Source organism: Ranitomeya imitator, chromosome 2 (assembly GCF_032444005.1).
Source record: "Ranitomeya imitator isolate aRanImi1 chromosome 2, aRanImi1.pri, whole genome shotgun sequence".
Classification (NCBI taxonomy): domain Eukaryota; kingdom Metazoa; phylum Chordata; class Amphibia; order Anura; family Dendrobatidae; genus Ranitomeya; species Ranitomeya imitator.
In genome coordinates, this window is record NC_091283.1 from 178,740,595 (window position 1) to 178,756,156 (window position 15,562).

The 15,562-nt window shown below is 46.2% G+C and overlaps 1 protein-coding gene across 1 annotated transcript in view; it reads right to left on the reverse strand.

Moving 5' to 3' along the window:
• The window catches only part of CCDC187 (coiled-coil domain containing 187), a 135,048-nt gene that overhangs the window by 109,314 nt on the left and 10,172 nt on the right, over positions 1-15,562 (reverse strand). The window contains exon 6 of the mRNA XM_069754538.1: positions 1,579-1,674. Coding sequence (XP_069610639.1) covers positions 1,579-1,674 — 96 coding nt within the window. The remainder of the gene's footprint in view (positions 1-1,578; positions 1,675-15,562) is intronic.

Sequence of the window (15,562 nt, forward strand, 5' to 3'; positions counted from 1 at the left end):
AGCTAGCTAGCCCTAGAGAAAGAAAATAAAGCCTACCTTGCCTCAGAGAAATTCCCCAAAGGTAAAGGAAGCCCCCCACATATATTGACTGTGAGTTAAGATGAAGTCACAAACACAGAAATGAAACAGATTTTAGCAAAGGGAGGCCAGACTTACTAAACAGACAGAGGATAGGAAAGGTATCTTTGCGGTCAGCACAAAAAACTACAAAAGACCACGCAGAGTGTGCAAAAAGACCTCCGCACCGACTAACGGTGCGGAGATGCCACTCTGCATCCCAGAGCTTCCAGCTAGCAAGGCAAAATCATGATATCCAGCTGGACAAGAAAACAATGAACAAATAATAACTATCAGGGACTTAGCTTTTGCTGGAGCAGACAGGTCACCAGAAAGATCCAAGAGCGAACTGAACCAATGCAGGAACATTGACAGCTGGCATGGAGTAACGATCTGAGTGGAGTTAAATAGAGCAGCCAACCAAAGGATAAACCACGTCACCTGTGTAAGGAACCTCAGAAGCAGCAGCTCCACTCACAGCCACCAGAGGGAGTCCATAGACAGAACTCGCCGAAGTACCATTCACGACCACAGGAGGGAGTTCGACAACAGAATTCACAACAGTCCACCCCCTTTTTTATGTTTGGTGTGTAATTATATCCAATTTGGCTTTAGGACAATTCTTTTTGTGTTTTTTCATTTAAGACAAATTAAATGAAGATAATAATAACAAAGAATTTGTGTTTGCAATCATTTTCAGGAAGAAACTGAGAATTATCTGACAGAATTGCAGGGGTGTCAATACTTTTGGCCACAACAATAATTTATGGATTTCTTGGGAACCATTCATCGGATCGTAGATATCAGGGTATCGCTTGATTCCACTTGACCTGCACGCCCATATAGATGGCTTAAATCCTACTCACAGATACCCTTTAAGGGGACTGTAATATTGATTATCCCTCCTTAGGATATCAGATTTGTGGGGTCCGACCACCAGCTCCGGAGGCAACCAGATATAAACAGTGAACTGAGCCAAAACAGCACCGCTCCATATGCTGTTTTGCGGCGTTCAGCGCTGTACTTATCCACTCCTTACACTGCATACATCCAATCGCAGGCAGAGCTGAAAACATGAGATGTCAGACCCCCACTGATCTGGTATTGATGACTGATTAGATTGGGCCATCAATATCTAAGAATCTAAGTAGTGGATAATCGCTTTAAGACAGAATGCACCAAGGTTAGGCCGGCCATATGCATTATATAAACGCTGGTCACACCTGCCGATTTCAGCAGGACTGGCCTCCCAACATCAGATGTTGAAGAGGAGAAGGATCAGGCAGCTAAATATAAATCCACCCAATCCTTTTGTTCCTGCGGGGAGAGGTGTTTGGGCAGCTTACCCCCCTTTCCATACTAAATACGTGTAAGTTTAGCGAACACACACACGTCATAGGCGACACATTGTAGATCTTAAAGCTTATTGGAATTAGTCATATGCATGAGGCCTTTGGACAGCCATGATTGATTTCCAGACTACAGCGTTTAAAGTTATGGCTTTGGTTGCGTCCTACTCACCAGAGTCTCCTTCATCCTTGTAGAATTTCTTCTTTAAATGTTCTCTCTCTCTTTTTATAGCACCTTCTTCGCTATATTCAGGGACCGATTCCTCCTCTGAAATAAAAGGCCATGAAGGAATATGGTAAAATAAAAATTTCCTCAAAAGTAAACAAAGAGGTCACATTTTTCCTTGGGCTAAGATACAGTGCCACACAGTCAGTGCCAAACATCAGATAGGGGACAGAGGGACCGATGCAAAGCAAGATTACGATGGTCATTTGGGTAATAATAAGACCCCGTCCAGTGACATTATCGAGCTGTCCGCGCTGGGCCGCAGACATTATGCAATGTCAGTGGGATTACTATGCAGAATCACGGAGCAGAGAAGCTGATGGCTCCCGGCTTCAAAATATATTGGAACTGTATCTGAGTCCTAGTCTCCTCTTCCTCTCACTGTCGGGGTACCTCAGGGCTCAGTCCTTGGCCCATTTCTCTTCTCTCTCTACATGGCCCCAATTGGACAGACCATCAGCAGATTTGGCTTTCAGTACCATCTTTATGCCGATGACACACAACTATATACGTCATCCCCTGACCTTACCCCCGCTGTACTACAGAACGCCAGTGACTGTCTGTCCGCAGTCTCCAACATCATGTCCACTCTCTATCTGAAACTCAACCTCTCCAAAGCTGAACTTCTTCTGCTCCCACCGTCTACTAACCGCCCTAAACCTGACATTTCCCTCTCCGTGGGTGGCACAATTATAACACCCTGGCAACAGGCGCACTGTCTGGGTGTTATGTTTGACTCCAATCTCTCCTTCACCTCCCATATACAATCTCTTGCCCGCTCTTGCCACTTACACTGTCATGATCCCAATGGCAGGGGATCACAAAAGGACAAGCACAAAAACCAAACAAGCTCTAGGGTGATGGAACCTGAGCTGACCGCGATCCTGAGCCTAAACACACAACTAGCAGTAGCCGGGGAACGTGCCTACGATGATTCCTAGACGTCTCGCGCCAGCCGAAGGATTAACTTCCCCTATAAGAAGAAACACAGACCTCACTTGCCTCCAGAGAAACACCCCACAGAAATAGCAGCCCCCCACATGTAATAACGGTGAAATGAGAGGAAAGCACATACGTAGTTATGAAAATAGAATCAGCAAAAATGAGGCCCGCTAAAGCTAGATAGCAGAGGATACAAAAGTGAACTGCGCGGTCAGCGAAAAACCCTTCAAAAAACCATCCTGAAATTACTTGAACTCATGTGCCAACTCATGGAACATGAGGAGTAATTTCAGCCCACTAGAGCAACCAGCAGCAAGGAATCACATCTCTGCAAGCTGGACTAAGACAAAAATTAAGCAAAACGTGGAACAGGAAAATCAAAACTTAGCTTGTCCTGAAGATAACAGACGCAGGGAGCAGAGGTAAAAAGACACGCTGATTACATTGATAGACGGCGAGGAAATGACAAAAAAGCCAGGTTAAATAGGAAACTCCCATAACCTGATGGATCAGGTGGACACCAGAGACCGCAGAGAACACAAGTCACCCAGTACCATCAGTAACCACCAGAGGGAGCCCAAAAACAGAACTCACAACAGTACCCCCCCCTTGAGGAGGGGTCACCGAACCCTCACGAGAACCACCAGGGCGACCAGGATGAGCCCTATGAAAAGCACGGACCAAATCGGCAGCATGAACATCAGAGGCAATCACCCAAGAATTATCCTCCTGACCATAACCCTTCCACTTGACCAAATGCTGGAGTTTCCGTCTGGAAACACGAGAATCCAAGATCTTCTCCACAACATACTCCAATTCACCCTCCACCAGCACCGGAGCAGGAGGCTCAAGCGAAGGAACGACAGGTACCTCATACTTCCACAACAACGACCGATGGAACACATTATGAATAGCAAACGATGCCGGGAGATCCAAACGAAATGACACAGGGTTAAGAATTTCCAAGATCCTATAGGGACCGATGAACCGAGGCTTGAACTTAGGAGAAGAGACCTTCATAGGAACAAAACGAGAAGACAACCACACCAAGTCCCCAACAAGAAGTCGAGGACCCACGCGGCGACGGCGATTAGCAAACTGCTGAGCCCTCTCCTGGGACAACTTCAAATTGTCCACCACATGACTCCAAATCCGATGCAACCTATCCACCACCATGTCCACTCCAGGACAATCAGAAGGCTCCACCTGACCAGAGGAAAAACGAGGATGAAACCCTGAATTACAAAAGAAAGGAGACACCAAGGTAGCAGAACTAGCCCGATTATTAAGGGCAAACTCGGCAAGCGGCAAAAAGGAAACCCAGTCATCTTGATCAGCAGAAACAAAACACCTTAAATAAGTTTCTAAAGTCTGATTAGTTCGTTCCGTCTGGCCATTCGTCTGAGGATGGAATGCAGACGAAAAGGACAAATCAATGCCCATCTTAGCACAGAACGTCCGCCAAAATCTAGACACAAACTGGGATCCCCTGTCAGAAACGATGTTCTCCGGAATGCCATGCAGACGGACCACGTTTTGAAAAAACAGAGGGACCAACTCAGAGGAGGAAGGTAACTTAAGCAAGGGTACCAGATGAACCATCTTAGAAAAGCGGTCACACACAACCCATATGACGGACATTTTTTGAGAGACAGGGAGATCCGAAATAAAGTCCATGGAAATGTGCGTCCAAGGCCTCTTCGGGATAGGCAAAGGTAACAACAATCCACTGGCCCGAGAACAGCAAGGCTTAGCCCGAGCGCAAACTCCACAAGACTGCACGAAAGAACGCACATCCCTCGACAAGGAAGGCCACCAAAAAGACCTGGCCACCAAGTCTCTAGTACCAAATATTCCAGGACGACCTGCCAACACAGAAGAATGGACCTCGAAGATGACTCTACTGGTCCAATTATCCGGAACAAACAGTCTTTCCGGCGGACAACGATCAGGTTTATCCGCCTGAAACTCCTGCAAAGCACGTCGCAAGTCTGGGGAGACAGCCGACAAAATCACCCCATCCCTAAGGATACCAGTGGGCTCAGAATTTCCAGGGGAGTCAGGCACAAAACTCCTAGAAAGAGCATCCGCCTTCACATTCTTTGAACCTGGCAGGTATGAAACCACAAAATTGAAACGGGAGAAAAACAGTGACCAACGAGCCTGTCTAGGATTCAGACGCTTGGCAGACTCAAGGTACATCAGATTTTTGTGATCAGTCAAGACCACCACACGATGTCTAGCACCCTCAAGCCAATGACGCCACTCCTCAAATGCCCACTTCATGGCCAAAAGCTCCCGATTACCAACATCATAATTCCGTTCAGCGGGCGAAAATTTTCTAGAAAAGAACGCACATGGCTTCATCACTGAGCCATCGGAGCTTCTCTGTGACAAAACCGCCCCCGCTCCGATCTCGGAAGCATCGACCTCAACCTGAAAAGGAAGCGACGTATCTGGCTGACGCAACACAGGAGCAGAAGAAAACCGGCGCTTAAGTTCCTGAAAGGCCTCCACAGCCGCAGGAGACCAATCAGTAACATCAGCACCCTTTTTAGTCAAATCCGTCAAAGGCTTAACAACACTAGAAAAATTAGTTATGAAGCGACGATAAAAATTAGCAAAGCCCAAGAACTTCTGTAGACTCTTAAGAGATGTAGGCTGCGTCCAGTCACAAATAGCCTGAACCTTGACGGGATCCATCTCAATAGTAGAAGGGGAAAAAATATACCCCAAAAAAGAAATCTTCTGGACTCCAAAGAGACATTTAGAACCCTTTACAAACAAAGAATTGGCCCGCAGGACCTGAAACACCTTCCTGACCTGCTGAACATGAGACTCCCAGTCATCAGAAAAAACCAAAACATCATCCAAATACACGATAATAAATTTATCCAGATATTCACGGAAAATATCGTGCATAAAAGACTGGAAGACAGAAGGAGCATTAGAAAGTCCAAAAGGCATCACCAAATACTCGAAATGGCCCTCAGGCGTATTAAATGCGGTTTTCCACTCATCACCCTGCCTTATCCGCACAAGATTATACGCACCCCGAAGATCAATCTTAGTAAACCATTTAGCCCCCTTAATGCGAGCAAACAAATCAGTCAACAATGGCAAAGGATACTGATATTTGACTGTAATCTTATTCAAAAGACGATAATCTATGCAAGGCCTCAAGGAACCATCTTTTTTGGCCACAAAAAAAAAACCTGCTCCCAAAGGGGACGAAGATGGACGGATATGTCCCTTTTCCAAGGACTCCTTAACATAATTCCGCATAGCAGTATGCTCTGGCACTGACAGATTGAACAAACGACCTTTAGGGAATTTACTGCCGGGAATCAAATCTATAGCACAATCGCCATCCCTGTGAGGAGGAAGCGAACTGAGCTTAGGCTCCTCAAAAACCTCCCGATAATCAGACAAAAATACCGGAACCTCAGAAGGAGTAGATGAAGCGATAGAAATCGGAGATGCATCATCATGAACCCCCTGACATCCCCAGCTTAACACAGACATTGTTTTCCAGTCCAGGACTGGGTTATGAGTTTGTAACCATGGCAGACCAAGCACTAAGACATCATGTAAATTATACAGTACCAGGAAGCGAATCACCTCCTGATGAACGGGAGTCATACGCATGGTCACTTGTGTCCAGTACTGAGGTTTATTCATAGCCAAAGGTGTAGAGTCAATTCCTTTCAAAGGAATAGGAACTTCCAGAGGCTCCAGACTAAACCCACAGCGATTGGCAAATGACCAATCCATAAGACTCAGGGCAGCGCCTGAATCTACATAGGCATCGACGGAAATGGATGATAATGAACAAATCAGCGTCACAGACAGAATGAACTTAGACTGTAAAGTACCAATGGCAACAGACTTATCAACCTTTTTTGTGCGTTTAGAGCATGCTGATATAACATGAGCTGAATCACCACAATAAAAACACAATCCATTTTTCCGCCTATAATTTTGCCGTTCACTTCTGGACTGAATTCTATCACATTGCATTATCTCAGGTGCCTGTTCAGAAGACACCGCCAAATGGTGCACAGGTTTGCGCTCCCGTAAACGCCGATCAATCTGAATAGCCATAGTCATGGACTCATTCAGACCTGTAGGCGCCGGGAACCCCACCATAACATCTTTAATGGCCTCAGAAAGGCCATCTCTGAATTTTGCAGCCAGAGCGCACTCATTCCACTGAGTAAGCACCGACCACTTCCGAAATTTCTGACAATATATTTCTGCTTCATCTTGCCCCTGAGAGAGAGCCAATAAAGCTTTTTCAGCCTGAATCTCTAGGTTAGGTTCCTCATAGAGCAAACCCAATGCCAGAAAAAACGCATCCACATTGAGCAACGCAGGATCCCCTGGTGCCAATGCAAATGCCCAATTCTGAGGGTCACCCCGCAGGAAAGATATAACAATCTTGACCTGCTGAGCAGGGTCTCCAGAGGAGCGAGATTTCAAGGAAAGAAACAACTTGCAATTGTTCCTAAAATTCAGAAAACTAGATCTATCTCCAGAAAAAAACTCTGGGACAGGAATTCTAGGTTCAGACATAGGCGTATGTACAACAAAATCTTGTATATTTTGAACCTTAGCAGCAAGATTATTCAGGCTGGAAGCCAAACTCTGGACGTCCATGATAAACAGCTGAGGTCAGAGCCATTCAAGGATTAAGAGGAGGAAAGAAGCAGTCAAGCTGCAATTAAGGCTAGGCAGCAAACACTGAGGAGAAAAAAAAAAAAAAAAAAACTTCCTCAGACTACTTTTCCTCCTACTTCAGCCAAAACGATGACCAATTTTTTCTGGCCGGCTATACTGTCATGATCCCAATGGCAGGGGATCACAAAAGGACAAGCACAAAAACCAAACAAGCTCTAGGGTGATGGAACCTGAGCTGACCGCGATCCTGAACCTAAACACACAACTAGCAGTAGCCGGGGAACGTGCCTACGATGATTCCTAGACTTCTCGCGCCAGCCGAAGGATTAACTTCCCCTATAAGAAGAAACACAGACCTCACTTGCCTCCAGAGAAACACCCCACAGAAATAGCAGCCCCCCACATGTAATAACGGTGAAATGAGAGGAAAGCACATACGTAGTTATGAAAATAGAATCAGCAAAAATGAGGCCCGCTAAAGCTAGATAGCAGAGGATACAAAAGTGAACTGCGCGGTCAGCGAAAAACCCTTCAAAAAACCATCCTGAAATTACTTGAACTCATGTGCCAACTCATGGAACATGAGGAGTAATTTCAGCCCACTAGAGCAACCAGCAGCAAGGAATCACATCTCTGCAAGCTGGACTAAGACAAAAATTAAGCAAAACGTGGAACAGGAAAATCAAAACTTAGCTTGTCCTGAAGATAACAGACGCAGGGAGCAGAGGTAAAAAGACACGCTGATTACATTGATAGACGGCGAGGAAATGACAAAAAAGCCAGGTTAAATAGGAAACTCCCATAACCTGATGGAACAGGTGGACACCAGAGACTGCAGAGAACACAAGTCACCCAGTACCATCAGTAACCACCAGAGGGAGCCCAAAAACAGAACTCACAAAATATATTGGAACTGTATCTGAGTCCTAGTCTCCTCTTCCTCTCACTGTCGGGGTACCTCAGGGCTCAGTCCTTGGCCCATTTCTCTTCTCTCTCTACATGGCCCCAATTGGACAGACCATCAGCAGATTTGGCTTTCAGTACCATCTTTATGCCGATGACACACAACTATACACGTCATCCCCTGACCTTACCCCCGCTGTACTACAGAACGCCAGTGACTGTCTGTCCGCAGTCTCCAACATCATGTCCACTCTCTATCTGAAACTCAACCTCTCCAAAGCTGAACTTCTTCTGCTCCCACCGTCTACTAACTGCCCTAAACCTGACATTTCCCTCTCCGTGGGTGGCACAATTATAACACCCTGGCAACAGGCGCACTGTCTGGGTGTTATGTTTGACTCCAATCTCTCCTTCACCTCCCATATACAATCTCTTGCCCGCTCTTGCCACTTACACCAAAAGAATATCTCTAATATCCACCCTTTTCTCACCATGGAAACAACAAAAACCCTCACTGTGCCCTGTTCCACTCCCACCTGTGTTATGACCTGGTGGTCAGGACAATAATGGACCTGGTGGTTAAGAGCACACGGAATGACCTGATAGTTACTGATAATAAGGACGAGCTCTGGGACGTGGGAACTCTGCTGACCGCAATCCCTAAACCTATCAAACACACTAGAAATAGCCGTGGATTGCGCCTAACGCTCCCTATGCAACTCGGCACAGCCTAAGAAACTAGCTAGCCCTGAAGATAGAAAAATAAAGCCTACCTTGCCTCAGAGAAATTCCCCAAAGGAAAAGGCAGCCCCCCACATATAATGACTGTGAGTAAAGATGAAAATACAAACACAGAGATGAAATAGATTTAGCAAAGTGAGGCCCGACTTACTGAACAGACCGAGGATAGGAAAGGTTACTTTGCGGTCAGCACAAAAACCTACAAAAAGACCACGCAGAGGGCGCAAAAAGACCCTCCGCAACGACTCACGGTGCGGAGGCGCTCCCTCTGCGTCCCAGAGCTTCCAGCAAGCAAGACAACAAATTAAATAGCAAGCTGGACAGAAAAATAGCAAACCAAAGAAATACAAGCTGGAACTTAGCTTCTGATGGGAAGACAGGTCACAAGAACGATCCAGGAGTGAACTAGACCAATACTGGAACATTGACAGGTGGCATGGAGCAAAGATCTAAGTGGAGTTAAAAAGAGCAGCAGCTAACGAATTAACCTCGTCACCTGTGAAACTCAGAAACACCCACCAGAGGAAGTCCATGGACAGAACCAGACGAAGTACCATTCATGAACACAGGAGGGAGCCCTACAACAGAATTCACAACAGTACCCCCCCCCCCTTTGAGGAGGGGTCACCGAACCCTCACCAGAGCCCCCAGGCCGACCAGGATGAGCCAAATGAAAGGCACGAACCAGATCGGCAGCATGAACATCAGAGGCAAAAACCCAGGAATTATCTTCCTGACCATAACCCTTCCACTTGACCAGGTACTGGAGTTTCCGTCTCGAAACACGAGAATCCAAAATCTTCTCCACCACATACTCCAACTCCCCCTCAACTAACACCGGGGCAGGAGGATCAACGGATGGAACCACAGGCGCCACGTATCTCCGCAATAACGACCTATGGAACACATTATGGATGGCAAAAGAAGCAGGAAGGGCCAAACGAAATGACACAGGATTGATAACCTCAGAAATCTTATACGGACCAATGAAACGAGGCTTAAACTTAGGAGAGGAAACCTTCATAGGAACATAATGAGACAACAACCAAACTAAATCCCCAACACGAAGTCGGGGACCCACACAGCGCCGGCGGTTAGCGAAACGTTGAGCCTTCTCCTGGGACAATGTCAAATTGTCCACCACATGAGTCCAAATCTGCTGCAACCTATCCACCACAGTATCTACACCAGGACAGTCTGAAGACTCAACCTGCCCTGAAGAGAAACGAGGATGGAAACCAGAATTGCAGAAAAACGGCGAAATCAAAGTAGCCGAGCTGGCCCGATTATTAAGGGCGAACTCAGCCAACGGCAAAAAGGACACCCAATCATCCTGATCAGCAGAAACAAAGCATCTCAGATATGTTTCCAAAGTTTGATTAGTTCGTTCGGTTTGGCCATTTGTCTGAGGATGGAAAGCAGAGGAAAAAGACAAATCAATGTCCATCCTAGCACAAAAGGATCGCCAAAACCTTGAAACAAACTGGGAACCTCTGTCAGAAACGATGTTCTCCGGGATACCATGTAAACGAACCACATGCTGGAAAAATAATGGCACCAAATCAGAGGAGGAAGGCAATTTAGACAAAGGTACCAAATGGACCATTTTAGAAAAGCGATCACAAACCACCCAAATGACCGACATCTTTTGAGAGACGGGGAGATCCGAAATAAAATCCATAGAAATATGCGTCCAGGGCCTCTTCGGGACCGGCAAGGGCAAAAGCAACCCACTGGCACGAGAACAGCAGGGCTTAGCCCGAGCACAAGTCCCACAGGACTGCACAAAAGAACGCACATCCCGCGACAAAGACGACCACCAGAAGGATCTAGCCACCAAATCTCTGGTACCAAAGATTCCAGGATGCCCAGCCAACACTGAACAATGAATCTCAGAGATAACTCTACTAGTCCATCTATCAGGGACAAACAGTTTCTCCGCTGGGCAACGGTCAGGTCTATCAGCCTGAAATTTTTGCAGCACCCGCCGCAAATCAGGGGAGATGGCAGACAAAATTACCCCCTCCTTGAGAATACCCGCCGGCTCAGGAACACCCGGAGAGTCAGGCACAAAACTCCTTGACAGGGCATCAGCCTTCACATTCTTAGAGCCCGGAAGGTACGAAACCACAAAATCAAAACGGGAGAAAAATAACGACCATCGAGCCTGTCTCGGATTCAACCGTTTGGCAGACTCAAGATAAGTCAAATTCTTGTGATCTGTCAAGACCACCACGCGATGCTTGGCTCCTTCCAGCCAATGACGCCACTCCTCGAATGCCCACTTCATGGCCAACAACTCTCGATTACCAACATCATAGTTACGCTCAGCAGGCGAAAACTTTCTAGAAAAGAAAGCACATGGCTTCATCACCGAGCCATCAGAACTTCTTTGCGACAAAACAGCCCCTGCTCCAATCTCAGAAGCATCAACCTCAACCTGAAACGGAAGCGAAACATCTGGCTGGCACAACACAGGGGCAGAAGAAAAACGACGCTTCAACTCCTGAAAAGCCTCTACAGCCGCAGAAGACCAATTGACCACATCAGCACCCTTCTTGGTCAAATCAGTCAACGGTTTAGCAACAGTAGAAAAATTAGCGATGAAGCGCCGATAAAAATTAGCAAAGCCCAGGAACTTTTGCAGGCTCTTCACAGATGTCGGCTGAGTCCAATCGTAAATGGCCTAGACTTTAACAGGGTCCATCTCGATAGTAGAAGGGGAAAAAATGAACCCCAAAAATGAAACCTTCTGAACTCCAAAGAGACACTTTGACCCCTTCACAAACAAGGAATTTGCACGAAGGACCTGGAACACCATTCTGACCTGCTTCACATGAGACTCCCAATCATCCGAAAAGACCAAAATATCATCCAAGTACACAATCAGGAATTTATCCAGGTACTCTCGGAAGATGTCATGCATAAAGGACTGAAATACTGATGGAGCATTGGAAAGCCCGAATGGCATAACCAGGTACTCAAAATGGCCCTCGGGCATATTAAATGCTGTTTTCCATTCATCGCCTTGTTTAATACGCACAAGATTATACGCCCCTCGAAGATCTATCTTGGTGAACCAACTAGCCCCTTTAATACGAGCAAACAAATCAGACAGCAACGGCAAAGGATACTGAAATTTGACTGTAATTTTATTAAGAAGGCGGTAATCAATACAAGGTCTCAAAGAACCATCCTTCTTGGCCACAAAAAAGAACCCTGCTCCTAACGGTGATGACGACGTGCGAATATGGCCTTTCTCCAAGGATTCCTTTATATAACTCCGCATAGCGGCGTGTTCTGGCACAGATAAATTGAACAATCGGCCCTTAGGAAACTTACTACCAGGAATCAAATTAATTGCACAATCGCAATCCCTATGAGGAGTGTTGTGAAAGGCAATTCAGTACTACTATGGACATAGCGGTCAGAGCACATACAGTGATCTGACAATAACCCAAAATCATAGAACGAGCTCTGAGACGTGGGAACTCTGCAGACCGCAATCCCTAATCCTCTCCAAACAACACTAGAGGCAGCCGTGGATTGCGCCTAACTCTGCCTATGCAACTCGGCACAGCCTGAGAAACTAACTAGCCTGAAGATAGAAAATAAGCCTACCTTGCCTCAGAGAAATACCCCCACATATAATGACTGTGAGTTAAGATGAAAAGACAAACGTAGAGATGAAATAGATTCAGCAAAGTGAGGCCCGACTTTCTTAACAGATCGAGGATAGAAAAGGTAACTTTGCGGTCTACACAAAACCCTAAAGAAAACCACGCAAAGGGGGCAAAAAGACCCTCCGTACCGAACTAACGGCACGGAGGTACACCCTTTGCGTCCCAGAGCTACCAGCAACAAATTAGACAAGCTGGACAGAAAAAATAGCAAACAAATAGCAAAGAAGAACTTAGCTATGCAGAGCAGCAGGCCACAGGAATGATCCAGGGAAAAGCAAGTCCAACACTGGAACATTGACAGGAAGCCAGGATCAAAGCATTAGGTGGAGTTAAGTAGAGAAGCACCTAACGACCTCACCAGATCACCTGAGGGAGGAAACTCAGAAGCCGCAGTACCACTTCCCTCCACCAACAGAAGCTCACAGAGAGAATCAGCCGAAGTACCACTTGTGACCACAGGAGGGAGCTCTGCCACAGAATTCACAACAGAGGAGGTAGGGCACTGGCTTTGGGCTCATCAAATACATCCCGATAATCCGACAAAAACTCTGGAACTTCAGAAGGAGTGGAAGACGAAATAGACAAAAATGGAACATCACCATGTACCCCCTGGCAACCCCAGCTGGACACAGACATAGATTTCCAGTCCAATACTGGATTATGAACCTGTAGCCATGGCAACCCCAAAACGACCACATCATGCAGATTATGCAACACCAGAAAGCGATATCCTCCTGATGTGCAGGAGCCATGACATGGTCAATTTGGTCCAATACTGAAGCTTATTCTTGGCCAAAGGCGTAGCATCAATTCCTCTCAATGGAATAGGATACTGCAAGGGCTCCAAGAAAAAACCATAGCGCCTAGCATACTCCAAGTCCATCAAATTCAGGGCAGCGCTGGAATCCACAAATGCCATAACAGAATAGGATGACAAAGAGCAAATCAGAGTAACAGACAATAGAAATTTAGACTGTACCGTACCAATGGTGGCAGACCTAGCGAACCGCTTAGTGCGCTTAGGACAATCGGAGATAGCATGAGTGGAATCACCACAGTAAAAACAGAGCCCATTCCGACGTCTGTGTTCTTGCCGTTCAGCTCTGGTCAAAGTCCTATCACATTGCATAGGCTCAGGCCCATGCTCAGATAGTACCGCCAAATGGTGCACAGCTTTACGCTCACGCAAGCGTCGATCGATCTGAATGGCCAAGGACATAGACTCATTCAGACCAGCAGGCATTGGAAACCCCACCATGACATCCTTAAGGGCTTCAGAGAGACCCTTTCTGAAGATTGCTGCCAGGGCACATTCATTCCACTGAGTGAGCACAGACCACTTTCTAAACTTCTGACAATGTATCTCCGCTTTATCCTGACCCTGACACAGAGCCAGCAAGATTTTCTCTGCCTGATCCACTGAATTAGGTTCGTCATAAAGTAATCCAAGCGCCAGGAAAAACGCATCAACATCACGCAATGCCGGATCTCCTGGTGCAAGGGAAAATGCCCAGTCTTGAGGGTCACCACAACACACCTGGACTACTGTAACGCTCTATTAACTGGCCTCCCCCCACTCGACTTTCCCGTCTCCAGTCTATCCTTAATGCAGCAGCCAGGGTTGTCCATCTGGCTACTCAGTACTCGGACGCTCTTCGCCAGTCGTTACACTGGCTGCCCATTCACTATAGGATCCAATTCAAAGTACTTGTTCTCACCCACAAAGCTCTCCACAGTGTGGCACCCCCTTACATCTCCTTCCTCATTTCTGTCTATCGGCCTAGCCAATCGCTGCGCTCTGCAAATTACTTTCGACTAACCTCTGCACTGATCCGTACCTCCCACTCCCGGCTCCAAGACTTCTCCCGTGTTGCGCCAATCCTCTGGAATGCTCTACCCCAAGAAATTAGGACTACCCACAACATGCACATTTGTTCAGAGCGGCCTATCACGTTCCTTAATCAAAGTCATTTTATGTGTAAGTGTGTGTGTAGCCCATTCACTATCTGAGAATAACCCTCCATGAAACTCCACCGCACCCAACAACACCACAAATACTGTCTGGTGACCAGTTCATGCGGCCTTTATCTATCCCCCACCCCCTGAAGATGGCTGGACCATCATTGTAAAAACATCATTGTAAATACACACCTGTACTTTGTGTCTCCCCCACCTCATTGTAGATTGTAAGCTCTCACGAGCAGGGTCGTCTTATTTTGCTTTAATTATTGTATTGTTAACGCTGTTACTTATGACTGTTGTGTATGAAACTGTTAAACTGTAAAGCGCTGCGGAATATGTTGGCGCTATATAAGTAAAGATTATTATTATTATTAGTCAAGTGGGGACTTTGTGGTGGAGCAAAACTTTAGAGGGGGTAATAAAATGCAATTACTGAAATGCAAGCATCTACGTGTGACAGCTGCATCAGGTGAGGGTGACCCCTAGAAATCTTATTAAGGTCCGGGGCACACATTGAGTGCTGACCATGATGCGGCAACAGGTCCTCTAACCCCAACTCAACAGCCTCATATGATGCTGTTGAGTTAGTGTCTCGAGACCAGCGGCCGACCTGGACAACACTATCCATATTCAAACAATGTTACACGGATGGGTGAAACGAGCATTTGGTGAAGCATTCCTGAATAATTTTTTTTTCTTTCTTTTTTTACAGGCGAAACATGTTGATAAAAAGGATCATACACAAAAAAAGATGCGGAAAATAAACCGCGCATAATGATTGCCCAGGTGACAAACTATTTCAGATTCCAACATTGAGAATTTTCAGCTTTGCCAAATAAAGCCACAAAATGGTTAAACGGAAAATGTAAAGCGTTTTCTTAAGAAATTAAATAAATACTGCACAATTCTCATTTCTTTACTTGGCCAGTTCAGCTAGCGCCAGCGCGCTTTGACAAATAGACTTTTTGTCTAATGCACCTTCCAACTAAATAAAAGACGATGAAATATGATCCATTCTA